The sequence below is a fragment of the Monodon monoceros genome, unplaced genomic scaffold, assembly GCF_005190385.1.
Source record: "Monodon monoceros isolate NGI ecotype Baffin Bay Population unplaced genomic scaffold, NGI_Narwhal_1 Super_Scaffold_18, whole genome shotgun sequence".
Classification (NCBI taxonomy): Eukaryota; Metazoa; Chordata; class Mammalia; order Artiodactyla; family Monodontidae; genus Monodon; species Monodon monoceros.
The window spans coordinates 75,120,913-75,134,139 of NW_021703774.1; the positions used below are offsets into that span (position 1 = coordinate 75,120,913).

The window sequence follows — 13,227 nt, forward strand, 5'->3', positions numbered from 1 at the left end:
TAAAATGGAAAGTAACAATGACTATTAGATTAATAAAATGCAAACTATATGTGCACTATAATTTCAACCATGTAAAACACATATTGCTATTCATGATTATGGGTAGAGTGCTATGGTTACAGGTTTTAACTGATAATACATTAATTTCATAATGGAAATATTTTTCTTTTTTAACTACCCATGGCTTCCCAGCCCGGTTTGTGCCCGGACAACCACCCAGTAAGTATTTACTGAATTAAAACCATTCTGTTTAGTTTTTGCTGAAGACACTATTTAGAGAAAATTTATCTTTTATTATCTTAAACCAGCTATCTACAAAACAAATTTGGATTCACTACTGGATTCTTCCAAACATTTAAGGAAGAAACAGTAACAACTCTACACAAACTCTTACATAAATCTGAAAAGGAAGGGATACTTCTCAACTCACTTTATGAAGCCAGATTTACCCCAATACCAAAACCATACAAAGACATTACTCAATGCAAAATTACACAGATACAAAAATTCTAAACAAAATTTTAATAAGATGAATTTGGAGGTGTGATTTTTAGGGCACTTAAAGTAGAGCTATATGAACACCCTGGGAAAGGCAAAGGACAAGTGGAATTTGCTGGCTCTGAATGAAGTCTGGGCGATTCCAATGTCCATGGCACACGAGACTGCAAAGAGGGCTCTGGACCTGAGTACAGGAGTCCGTTAGCCTCCCTCCCAGAAACACTGGGAAACTTACCTTTGTTCCATAGCTCTCAGTTCAGGAATATACTAGAACCAGAATTATTGCCTGAGACACCTGAGGGTAATAAATGAGGTACCTGGGGCTACCATGCTGGGAGGTCATACTGTATCCTGAATAACCCCAAGATTGATGAGGTACACCTGGATTAGATTAAGGTGTCTCCAACACATGGTCAGCCCAGACTCTGAGCAGAACTGCTCCAGCTGGATGTTTACGGATGTGAGGTTAGAGGGGGCAGGTTAAGCTTCTAAAAGGATTAACGAGAACTTTACTCACTCTGTGGGTTCACTGATGAAACCTTTTTGGAATCAAGAAACCTACAGTTCCATGGTTTCTGCTCAAGTCGCCTCTGCTGTGTATCCTGACTGCACTGACTTTCTTTGGTACCTTATAGATGAATAAACCTTGTGTGATGAACCCAAGGAGTATCTGTGTCTGGACTTTTCATCAATCCAAGCCTATCACTGACATCTGTCAACATGAGCTGTATTGGTGATCATCCTACTGGAAGCATCAATGTCAACATGCAACCTGCTAATCAATGCCCAAGGAAGTCACATCTAATTCTCCAGGTGTCTAGACTATATCCTACGATTAGATGGCCAAGGCATTTTGGAAAACATAGAGTATTTCCTCTGTACTTCTGTAGCATGGCAGAGAAATGGGAATTAGCCCCATCACCCACTGAGGAAGGGAGACTAATATGAGAAATGATCCAGTTATCTTAACTACATAAAATATTACTAAGGAGGGCAGCGTCAATTTGATTCCTGGGACAGGTATATTTGCTTTATATAGAGAAAAACCCTGCCCATTAATTGTAATTCTGTATGTCAAGGGATAGATAAAATAAAGGTAGTGACACAGTTCAAAACCATCCCCATGACGAGAAAAGTCAAGTCCAAGGTCATGATCTCTTAACAAAGGTTCAGGCATTTTACCTCTTAGTATAAAAATACATACCAACAGCTGGCAGCTAAAGACAGTAATGAGTCGTGAGGAGTACTTCAGTAGAGGTGAACAGTACTCACTCCACAGTAACATACCTGGCAGGTCTTACCCAAGCCCATCTCATCTCCCAGTATGCAGCCATTCTGACAATGGAAGCGTTGGGCTAGCCAGTTGACTCCCTCCAGCTGATAAGGGCGTAGATGGATCCCTAGAAATAAAAAAAGCAGCAAGTCCAAAGAGCAGACATTTAAGCGTACACACAGGCTATGCTTAAGACTTCGACTAAAGAACACAGCCTAAATTCCCATACCCCAAACCTTACTGGCCATATCCTTTGCTGAGAAGCTACAGATATGCAAATATTTGCTGACTTCCTAACTACTTTTTGAGCAGACTTAATCACCACTATAATCAAAGCCCTAAAACAGCCTGTCAGTGTTACAGGATCAACTTGACAGTTGAGAGAGAAAGTCAGCCTGGGATTGGGCCTCTAGACTGCCTGAGTCTCATGCCTGTGTCCATTCTAGGAAATGAGGTTTTACTGATGTGATATAACAGCAAGCAACACATGGACTGTACATGTGTCTGCCTGCTTAATTGCAACGATGTAAATTTGCCCTCAGGTGCTAAAGGAAAAAAATCAAGACAGGACTAGATTAAATCATGCTTCAATCAAGAAGCAGTGCTGTTAAGAATGGAAACAATGTTACATAGAGGGTGTTTTAACAGTGCACAGGGACAACAGAAAATGTCTGAAATCCACATAGAGCTTCTGGGGCCTCTCTTTTCTCTCTCTCTCTTGATAAAAAAAATCCAATTTCAGAGAACAGTCATATCTTTGGGAGACGGAAGACCCCAAACATACTTTATAGAAAAATTATTAACAAAAGTACAACTCTGGTTTGAACTCATGACATTTAAAAAGAAACTGAACAATATATAACTGTAGAACATTAAAAAGATTGACGAATTATTTTTATTAAGCACTTACTAAATACCACGGTGAGTAGTAAACACCGTACATAAGTTACCCCACTTAATGCTGATAATGATCCCATGCACTAGGTATTATCCACATACTGTATGTTAGAAAATTCAGAAAATCAAAGAAGATTAAAATGTTAAATCTGGAGACTTCTGCTTTGGGGAAGATGGAGATGTTCTTTTCCCCATTCCTCTTGCTAATATAACTAAAAATCCTGAATATTACAAAGAAAATGAACATAATAAGATGACTCTGAAAAGGTGGGGTGAAGAAGGCAGACTGGTTAGTAACCTCGAAACCCAGCAAACAACACAGTGATGAGTTCCCTGGGTTTCTTTTGGCCTCATATATCCAGACTTAGAGGTGAAGAAATTGGCCACCCAGAAATGCCAATGGACATAGAAAGAAAAACAAAAAAAGCCCACAAAAGCCTACTCCCACTAGCCAAAGGAAAGGGACAGCCTAGAGAGACAGAAAATGTAAACTTTTAGACAATAACCACACCAGTTAAGCCAAACACCATAGGGAAAAAAACGTGGCCCACCCACATCAGCAAAGGCCAAGTGGGAGCCTAGACCTCCACCCTCAAGAGGCTGTAATGAAGTTCCCCAACATCCCCAGCAGGAAGGTACCAGAGAGGGCTAGGTAGGGAGCCAGGATTTTCATCCCCACTCACCAATAATGAGGCCATCCCCACTCCATTTCTCCCTCCCATGCAAGTCAATGGAGACCACACAGTGAGCCTGGACTTCTACCCCTACTAGATCTTATGAGCCCCCTCCCCAACTACCCCTAGAAATGGTGTCAAAGGAGGCCCAGTGGAGACTCAGGACTTTTATCACTGCCTAGAGGTAATGAGACCACTCTTACCAGTGTCAGTGGGGACCAAGTTGGGAGCCAGTACTCTCATTCTCACCCAGAAGTAAGGAGGAACCCCCTCCCTATCCCCACATATCAAGAGAAGCTCGGGGGGGGGGAGCCTGACTTCTATTTCCACCTGGTAGTAACAAAGCAGCAACCCCCCTTCCCCTGTCAGAGCAGCATGAAACAGACAATTGAACAGAAGGTTTAAATAAGATCCTGAGTCTCAAAACATAAGACAAAAATTTCCAGGTTTCAATAAAAAAGATCATACATTATACCAAGAACCAGGAAGGTTTCAAACTGAATGAAAAAAGATAATCCACAGATGCCAACATCCAGATGACACAGATGTTACACTTATTTTAAAGCAGCAATGATAAAAATGCTTCAACAAGCAACCATGAACAGGCTTAAAACAACTGAAAAAATAGAAAGCCTCAGTAAAGAAATAGAAAGTCTCAGCAAAGAAAAAGAAGATATTTAAAAATACAATAACCAAAGTAAAGAGCTCAGAGAACTTACTTGATAGAAGAATGGAGAGAAGAAAGAATCAGTGAACTGTAAGACAGAACCATAGAAATTACTCAACCTGAACAATGGAGAGAAAACAGACTGAAAACAAATGAACAGAGCTTCAGGGAACTGCAAGTCTCTAACAAAAGAACTACATTCATTCATTGGCATCCTAGAAAGAGATGAGAAACAGGACAGGGCTAAAAAAAGAGTACTCACAACAATGGGTGAAAACTTCCCACATTTGGCAAAAGACCTACAGATTCAAGGTGAATGAACTTCAAACATAATAAAAGAATAAATCCAAAGAAATATACACCAAGACACATCATAATTAACTTCCTAAAAACTAAAGACAAAGAAAATATCTTGAAAGCAGCCAGAGAAAAATGACATAAGTTACCTAGAGGGGAAAAACCAGGAGGCCATTACCCCAACGGTCAGCTCCAGGACCCTACTGCCTCAGCTGCAATCCATGCCAGCAAAGTGGATGCTCAGTACCCTACCCAACCCCACTGAGGTTAAGAGTCATGGCCAAGAGAAATGTAGAAAATTAAAATCCCTCAGGAACTGCAGCCTTTCTCCCTCACTTTCCTCTTCCAAATCTTCCACAGTCATCTGCTAGGTGGGAGTCAAGTCACATGCACAACACAACTCCAGGCAAGTCTCAGAAATGTAGTCTTTTTCTTTCTAACCTCTAGGAGGCAGTAAGGCATGCTTGGGGGTTGGGGAAGAAATAAATTTGAGGGATTTCCCTGGTGGCACAGTGGATATGCCCCTGTGCTCACACTGCAGGGGGCCCAGGTTCAATCCCTGGTCAGGGCACTAGATCCCACATGCATGCCGCAACTAAAGAGCCTGGCTGCCACAACGAAGGAGCCCACAAGCCACAACAAAGACTCGGTGAGGGACTTCCCTGGTGGCGCAGTGGTCAAGAATCTGCCTGCCAATGCAGGGGACACAGGTTCAAGCCCTGGTCCGGGAAAATCCCATATGCCACAGAGCAGCTAAGCACGTGTGCCACAACTACTGAGCCTGCGCTCTAAAGCCTGCAAGCCACAACTACTGACTCCGCATGCCACAACTACTGAAGCCTGTGCGCCTAGAGCCTGTGCTCTGCAACAAGAGAAGCCACTGCAACGAGAAGCCTGCGCATTGCAACGAGGTGTAGCCCCTGCTCACCGCAATTAGAGAAAGCCCGCGCGCAGCAACAGAGACCCAGCACAGTCACGAATGAATGAATGAATGAATAAAATAAAATAAACTCCAAATGGATTAAAGACCTAAATGTAAGACCGGACACTACAAAACTCTTAAAGGAAAACATAGGAAGAACACTCTTGGACATGAATCACAGCAATATCTTTTTTGACCCACCTACTATAGTAATGGAAATAAAAACAAAAATAAACAAATGGGACCTAATGAAACTTAAAAGCTTTTGTATAGCAAAGGAAACCATAAACAAAAAATGATAACCCTCAGAATAAGATAAAACATTTGCAAATGAATCAACAAAGTATTAATCTCCAATATATACAAGCAGCTCATGCAGCTCAATATCGAAAAAACAAATAACCCAATGAAAAAATGAGCCGAAGACCTGAATAGACATTTCTGCAAAGAAGACATACAGATGGCCAAGAGGTACGTGAAAACATGCTCAACATCACTAATTATAAGAGAAAAGCAAATCAAAACTACAATGAGGCATCACCTTACACCGGTTAGAATGGGCATCATCAGAAAATCTGCAAACAATAAATGCTGGAGAGGGTGTGGAGAAAAGAGAACCCTCTTGCACTGTTGGTGGGAATGTAAATTGATACAGCCACTATGGAGAACAGTATGGAGGTTCCTTAAAAAACTAACAATAGAATTATCATATGACCCAGCAATCCCACTACTGGGCATATACCCTAAGAAAACGATAATTCAAAAAGACACATGCACCCCAATGTTAATTGCAGCACTATTTACAAGTCATGGAAGCAACCTAGATGCCCGTCGACAGATGAATGGATAAAGAAGATGTGGTACATATACACAATGGAATATTATTTAGTCATAAAAAGGAACGAAACTGGTTCATTTGTAGAGATGTGGATGGACCTAGATGCTGTCATACAGAGTAAAGTAAGAAAGAGAAAAACAAATACCGCACATTAATGCATATTTGTGGAATCTAGAAAAATGGTACAGATGAACCGGTTCGCAAGGCAGAAATAGAGACACAGATGTAGGGAACAAACGTATGGACACCAAGGAGGGAAAGGGGGGGTTGGATGAATTGGGAGGTTGGGATTAACATATATACACTAATATGTATAAAATAGATAACTAATGAGAACCTGCTGTATAGCACAGGGAATTCCACTTCGCTGTACAGTAGAAACTAACACAACACTGGAAAACTACTATACCCCAATTAAAAAAAAATTCATACCAATAATAAATATTTGATTCCAAGGATATTTTTTAGTATTATTTAAAATAGCAAAAAAAGAACCTAAATACCTAAATAGAGTGGCTGGCTAAATTACAGCACATCCATACACTGAAATAGTCTGTATCTAATAAATATGATACTGAAGAAGACTAAATGATAATAAGGAAAAAAATTATGGTTTCCAAAAAGTATGTACATGAAACCCCATTTTTGCACTTCTCCCTCAGTCCCTGCTCCACCCTGGAAAAGAAAGAAAAAAAAATTACATACACACATATGCATGCACAGACCAAGGACTGGCAAAATAGATAATAAGATGTTAACAGTAATAGGATTATGTATATTACTGTTTTTTCTTTATGCATAAAATATTACCCTAAATGATTTACAGAGAAAATGTACTACTTCTGTCAATCAGAAGGAAAAAAAAAATCAGTAACCATGTTTAACCAACTCACAAAGAATAGTTTCTAAGAATATTAATTTATTCTGGCAAATAGAAATAGGAATTTCAAGTTATAAGATTAAATGGGGGCTTCCCTGGTGGCGCAGGGGTTGAGTGTTCCGCCTGCCAGTGCAGGGGACACGGGTTCGTGCCCTGGTCCGGGAAGATCCCACATGCCGCGGAGCGGCTGGGCCCGTGAGCCATGGCTGCTGAGCCTGCACGTCCAGAGCCTGTGCTCCGCAGCGGGAGAGGCCACAACAGTAAAAGATTAAATGGTTATTCCTCTGAGTATACCTATCTTCTAATTTTTCTTTCCCCCCACTATCCACTTATCCATGCCCACCACCAAGCTTCCATATTTGTCTACTTACTTCTTCATTCACTCACTCTAATTCATCCAGGCAAACTTGCAACCTCTTATCTATCTTCTCAATTTCACTACAGTAACAGCACTGGTCCATGTGTATATTTCTCCAAGTGTATTACCGACAGTCCAGTATCAATGTGCACATTAGAACTAGCCTTCTCTCACACATAATATCATACCCAAAAAACATGCAAGGAAATAGGCAAACACACAAATAATCACGTATAAACTTTGGCTCTATAAACATATAAATTTTACACCAAACATAAAAGCATCAGTCTGTAAATTCATATTTAAGTTGGATACATACTCCTCACAGACACAGAGATACCATTTTCATAGACTCAGAGCCTCAAGAAGGGAGAGTTCTTTCTCTTCCACGTCTGTATCCTATCCATTTATCTCTTCCCATCCCTCTTCTAAGTTGGACATAGAACTGACCCTTTTGTTTCATTCATAACAAAACCTCACACTTCCTTCGTATTTGGCACACAGTATGAGTTCAATAAATACTTGTTTATATTTTTGAAATCACTCACAGACTCCAGTCTAGAAACTCTAGGAGAGCAGGGCCCACATTTGTATCCTCATCTCTGCACCTAACATCTTGTAGCATGTGGCTCTCAGTAGCACTCAATAAACAATGAGTTAACGACTATATCATTATTACTGATCCAAGAGTAAAACAGTTAAGGCACAGCACTGCGTTCCCCATTTTAAAAATAAAACGAAATGGGAGTGGTTAGGTGGTGAGTCAAGAGCAGGCCGGGAAATAGGACCTGGGTCTCTCCATCCTATGACCTCCATCCAGAGATGCGGTCTGCCCCCCTGCCTGCAGACCTCAGGGGGATTCAAGTTTTCGCGCTTCAAAGTTTCTAGGGAAAAGCTACTATAAATCAAATAGCTACATGCAGTAATGAGTTTATGAACTTTGCTTAGCTGCATACTTCAAATTAGAGCTTTGAGGGAGAACTAACCAGTGGAGTATTAGCAAAGAAATGCGCGCGCACGGTAAACGAAGAAGAAAAGTGAAGCTTGGATCAGAGTTCTGATAGTTTTACACAAGCAACTAGTTAAACCTCCCAAGCCAGGCCTCCAAACCCACCGGAACAGAAATTTTAAACCCACACCCTTGGGGCGCCAGGACGCCCTCCGCTTCTTCGGAGAGGACAGTCCTACCTTCCGGACAGGGGCCTCACGAAGTTCCCCCTCCCCAGGGCCAGCGTGCTGGGTGGCGGGGGCCGCGGGCGGGCCTCGCTTCCCTACCGGGAAACACATTCCTCCCGCGTACGCGGGCCCCGCGCGCTACGCAAGCGGGGTAACGGCTACCTGGCCCCAGGCGGGGTTCCTCTCCGCCCAGCCCCACCGCAGGGGCGAGAAGGGAAGGCCCTGTTGTCCGTAGGTTAAAAACCCACAAGACGGTCCACCCGCGGCGCCGCCGGACCGTTCCTGGCGCCGGGTCCCGGGCCGGGAGAGGAGAGTCCCGAAGAGTCGGGCGGCGTAGCCGGAAGTTCCCCCGTGGCCACTGACCTGTCAGGCCCCACTGCCGCAAGTCCTGCTCCTGCACCCGCGCCGTCTCGACTCTGCTCTCGCTCTGAAGAGTCTGTAGAAAGCCGGGCATGCCGCCCTCGCGGGTCGCAGCGCCCTCACGCTCCATCCAGCCACTGCGAAGCTCCGCCCTACGCCGCCCCGCGCGCTTCCTTCCCGACGTTCGCGGCCTAACCCCCGGGCGCCGCCGCCGCCAGAGGGCGCGTCCGGCGCTGAGGTCTGGGCGCGGAGAGAGCCGGAAGGTATCCTACCCGCTGTTGAGGAGCGCTTGCAGCCGGGTGTGCGTGGGGCCGCTCGATTCTCACAGTTTATGCCCTCTCTAGGCAACTGATGACCTGAAACACCCGTCACTCACTTATTATTTAATCAACATTGACTGTCATGTGCCAGGTGCTCTGCTGGGCTCTGGGGTTATAGCATTCAATAAGACATCGTCTCTGCCCCTCAGCAATTCACAGCAAGATTGTAAAGTTCAGTTTACACGAGTAATAAATTGGCTTGGGCCCTGAAATCCTCTTACTTACTCCCTGTTGTCTGTAGGCTGGAACTTCTGAATGGTAGAAAATTAAAATCATGAAAGATGTCCTTGCCACAATGGGCTTCTGAAGTGAATTATGGGGAGCAAATTGAAGCCATGTGTTAGATTGTGAGTCACCATGACTCAACATAAACTTTAAGTGGATTTAAGATGTAGTGATTTATGATTAGTTGTGTACCACTAATACAAATATTATGATAACAACCAAATACCTGCATTTATTGATGCGTTAGAGTTGCTGTCTCATTTAATCCTCCCGATAATCCTATAAATAGGTACCATAATTGTTCCTACATCACAGTTGAAGAAACTGTGACTTGGAATGGTAATTGACAAAGCTGGAACAGGAACCATGTTATTCTCTGGGTAATGTCATAAGAATACTGAATTCCCATTTAGGTTAATCTTGGTGCTTCCACCTTCAGTAAACACAGATTAAAGTTGCACTCCCCACATCTTCACCCCCTTTAAATAAAGGGGGGAACTTAGCTACAAAGGAGATGTCTTCAGGTTGGTTTATTCATAAAAACTCAAACAAAGCACTGTTTGTGAAGCTAGCTTTGTGTCTTGAGTCATTCTGTAAATACCGATTGAACATCTACTATGTGCCAAGCACTCTTTTGGCACTGGAGATAGAGGCCACTGATCTCATCTGTAGAACACTTAAGTAAATTATACTTATATTAAGTTTATAGTTTAAGCTTATATTTCAAAAGGAGGTGACAAGTAATAAGCAAATAAAATCAGGTAGTGATCAACGTTAAGGCGAAAGAGAAAGTCACTTAATGGGGCTACACTGATTTCCTACCTGGGTATTTTCTCAAAACCTTAACATAGACTTGCGCCCTTTGCTGGCTTCTCTGGAGGGGCCTCTGTCCTATGTGGCTGCTCCTGAGTGGCGTTTGCATCCTGGTCTCTGTGTTTGAATTATTTCTTCCCCTCTAGGCTCTGTGGGTAGACTTATCCACTAAAGCAGCAATATCAACCACCTGCAGCTCAAACAAAAGGGTGTTCATTATTTTTAACTTAAAGTACATTTGTTTTTGTATAATACCAGAGATAGGATACTAGCTATAAGCTAAGTGTTCTGTTGGTATATTTAGTCTGGCATCTAAAGCACAGCTAAGTAACTGTATAAAGGTAACTGAGAGACTCCAAGTCAGCTAGTTGAGATGATGCCAATAAGTCTACTCTGAATGCTGTATGAAAAGTCTATAGAAAAGAGCAGAGTGGAAGCAGGGAGACCAGTTAGGAGACCGTTGCAGGTGTCTGGGCAAGAGATGATAGTTGTTGGGTCACTGTGGTAGTAGTGGAGTGGTGAGAGGTGGTAACATATTAGATATTTTTAAAAGGTAGAGCCGGGCTTCCCTGGTGGCACAGTGGGTGAGAGTCTGCCTGCCCAGGGGACACGGGTTCGTGCCCCAGTCCGGGAAGATCCCACATGCCATGGAGCGGCTGGGCCCGTGAGCCATGGCCGCTGAGCGTGTGCGTCCGGAGCCTGTGCTCCGCAATGGGAAAGGCCACAACAGGGAGAGGCCTGCATGCCAAAAAAAAAAAAAAAAAAAAAGGTAGAGCCTATAAAATACACTGATTCAGGGACTTCCCTGGTGGCGCCCTGCCAGTGCAGGGGACACAGGTTCGAGCCCTGGTCCAGGAAGATCCCACATGCCAAGGAGCTGCTAAGCCTGCATGCCACAGCTGCTGAGCCTGTGCTCTAGAGCCCGTGAGCCACAACTACTGAGCCTGCGAGCCACAACTACTGAAGCCCAGGTGCCTAGAGCCCGTGCTCTGCAACAAGAGAAGCCACCACAATGAGAAGCCCACGCACCGCAAGGAAGAGTAGACCCCACTCACCGCAACTAGAGAAAGCCTGCACGCAGCAACAAAGACCCAATGCAGCCAAAGATAAATAAATAAATTTTTTTAAGTTTAAAAAAAAGACACTGACAAAGTATCTGAGAGAAGTAGAGGAATAAAGGGTGATTTCAGGGATTTGGCCTAAGAAAATGGTAGAATGGAGTTTCCATTTATGGAGAGGAGAAGACTGAGAATGAGGAGGTTTGAGAAACATGAAGAATTCATTTTTGGACAGAGTAGCATGAAATGGTTACTAGATATTCAAATATAGATTTTGAATAGATAATCAGATTAGTCTGGAATTCAGGGGAGAGATTGGAACTGAATGTATAAATATGGAAGTCCTCATTTTAAGATAGACCTTAAGCCTTGATACTAGATGGATCCCCCTAAGAGATGACTGAAACTATAAAAGAGACTAAGCCTTGGACAACTAATATTTAGAAGTCAAGAAGATGAGGCGGAACCAGCAGAAGAGACTAAGAAGAACAAACAGCCTGTGACATAGTATGAGAACTAAGAACATGGTGTCCCTGAGCCACATGAGGTGCTTTAAGAAGTGAGTGATTGTGTCAAATGCAGCTAAGAGGTGGAGTAAAGGTAGGATAGAGAAATAACCACTGGACTGGGCAATATGGTAGTCACTGTTGACCGTGACAAGAATGATTTCTGTATACGGAAGTGGGTTTTAAAAATGGAATAGGTGGAAAGAAAGTGGAGACAAAATGTCTCACGCCTCTTTCAAAGAGTTTTGCTGTAAAAGGGAGCAGAAAACTGGGAACAATAACTGAAAGGGGAAATAGGGTCAAGGGGAGGGTTGTTTTGCAGATGGGTGACATTAGAGCATATTGAAAGCTCAGGGAAAAACAATCGAGAGAAAAACTGATGCTGCAGGAGTGATGTCCTTGAGTGAGAAGAGGTGAGACCCAATGCACGAGTGGAGGGGTTGGTCCAGATAGGAGCATGGACAGTCCACGCATTGGAACACGCAGAGGCACAGTATATGTACAGAAGCGGTGGGGAGAGCACATGGAAGATCTCTTCTGTTTTTGTTGTTTATGTGAAGTAAGAAACAAAGTCATCAGATGAGCTTGAGGAGGGGGAGTGGGGTTAGAGGTTTCAGGAGGGAAAGGTGTGAAATAATTGTCTGGGGAAGTGGGAGAGTGAATTGACTGGAGAAAAGTGCCAAACAGCAGCAAGGGACACTGAGGTTTATGGTTGCGAGACCAGTCCACATTAGTGTGTGCTGGGTGCAAGTGAGGAATAGTTAGAGAACTGGATTCTACCAGGTTGGATACTTCCGGATGAATACAATAAATAGTGGTTATGCTAGCCACATTCCCAGTGTCTGGAATGGAGGTGAACGAGTCAGAAAATGTCCTTGCTCTTACAGAGCTTAGATCCTGTGTTGGAGACAGACAAAATGGTGGTGGCGGTGGGGAGGCAGTGTACAAGTGAGTTATCAGGTAGTATTAGTGCTAATAAGATGGTAAAAAAAAAAAAGAAAGGGTAATAGATTAAGAGCAGGACTGGGGAGCAGCTCTGTATTGGATGGGTTGAAGAACATGTCACTAACAAAATGACGTTTGAGCTAAGATCTGAATGATAAGAAGCCAGCTCTGTGAAATCAGGAAGGAGCGTGTTCAAGGCAGAGAGACCACAAGGGTGAAAACACTGAGGCAGGCTTAGCAAGGGAGTAATAGATTCTTTTAAATGGTGAGGGTACACTTGAGAGGACCGATGTAGGGCTGAGGGAAAGAGAAACACTGAGACTGACGCCCAGGGGTTTCTGCCTCAGGCAACTGGATGGATGTTGACGCCACCACTGAGACAGAGAATATAGGAGATAAAAGCTGGGTTGAGGAAGAGAAGATAATTTCACTTTTAGATATGTTGAAAATTCAACTGTACCTAGAAGATTACCTGGCACATAATAAATATTGCTGAATGTTTGAATGAGGTATCTGTAGA

The 13,227-nt window shown here is 43.2% G+C and overlaps 1 protein-coding gene across 5 annotated transcripts in view; it reads right to left on the reverse strand.

Moving 5' to 3' along the window:
- Positions 1–8,990, reverse strand: part of CHD1L (chromodomain helicase DNA binding protein 1 like) — a 50,958-nt gene extending 41,968 nt beyond the window's left edge. For 4 of the 5 annotated variants that reach the window (XR_003794397.1, XM_029228185.1, XM_029228184.1 and 1 more), the window contains exons 1-2: positions 8,844–8,984; positions 1,786–1,898 (exon numbers count right to left, since the gene is read on the reverse strand). Coding sequence is in view for 4 of the 5 variants with exons in the window: in XM_029228185.1 (XP_029084018.1) it covers positions 1,786–1,898; positions 8,844–8,970 (240 nt within the window). In the remaining variant the exon portion in view is untranslated. Of the gene's footprint in view, positions 1–1,785; positions 1,899–8,843 lie in introns of all 5 variants that reach the window. The other variant, XM_029228187.1, reaches the window with a different exon arrangement.
- Between the last annotated feature and the right edge of the window lie 4,237 nt (positions 8,991–13,227).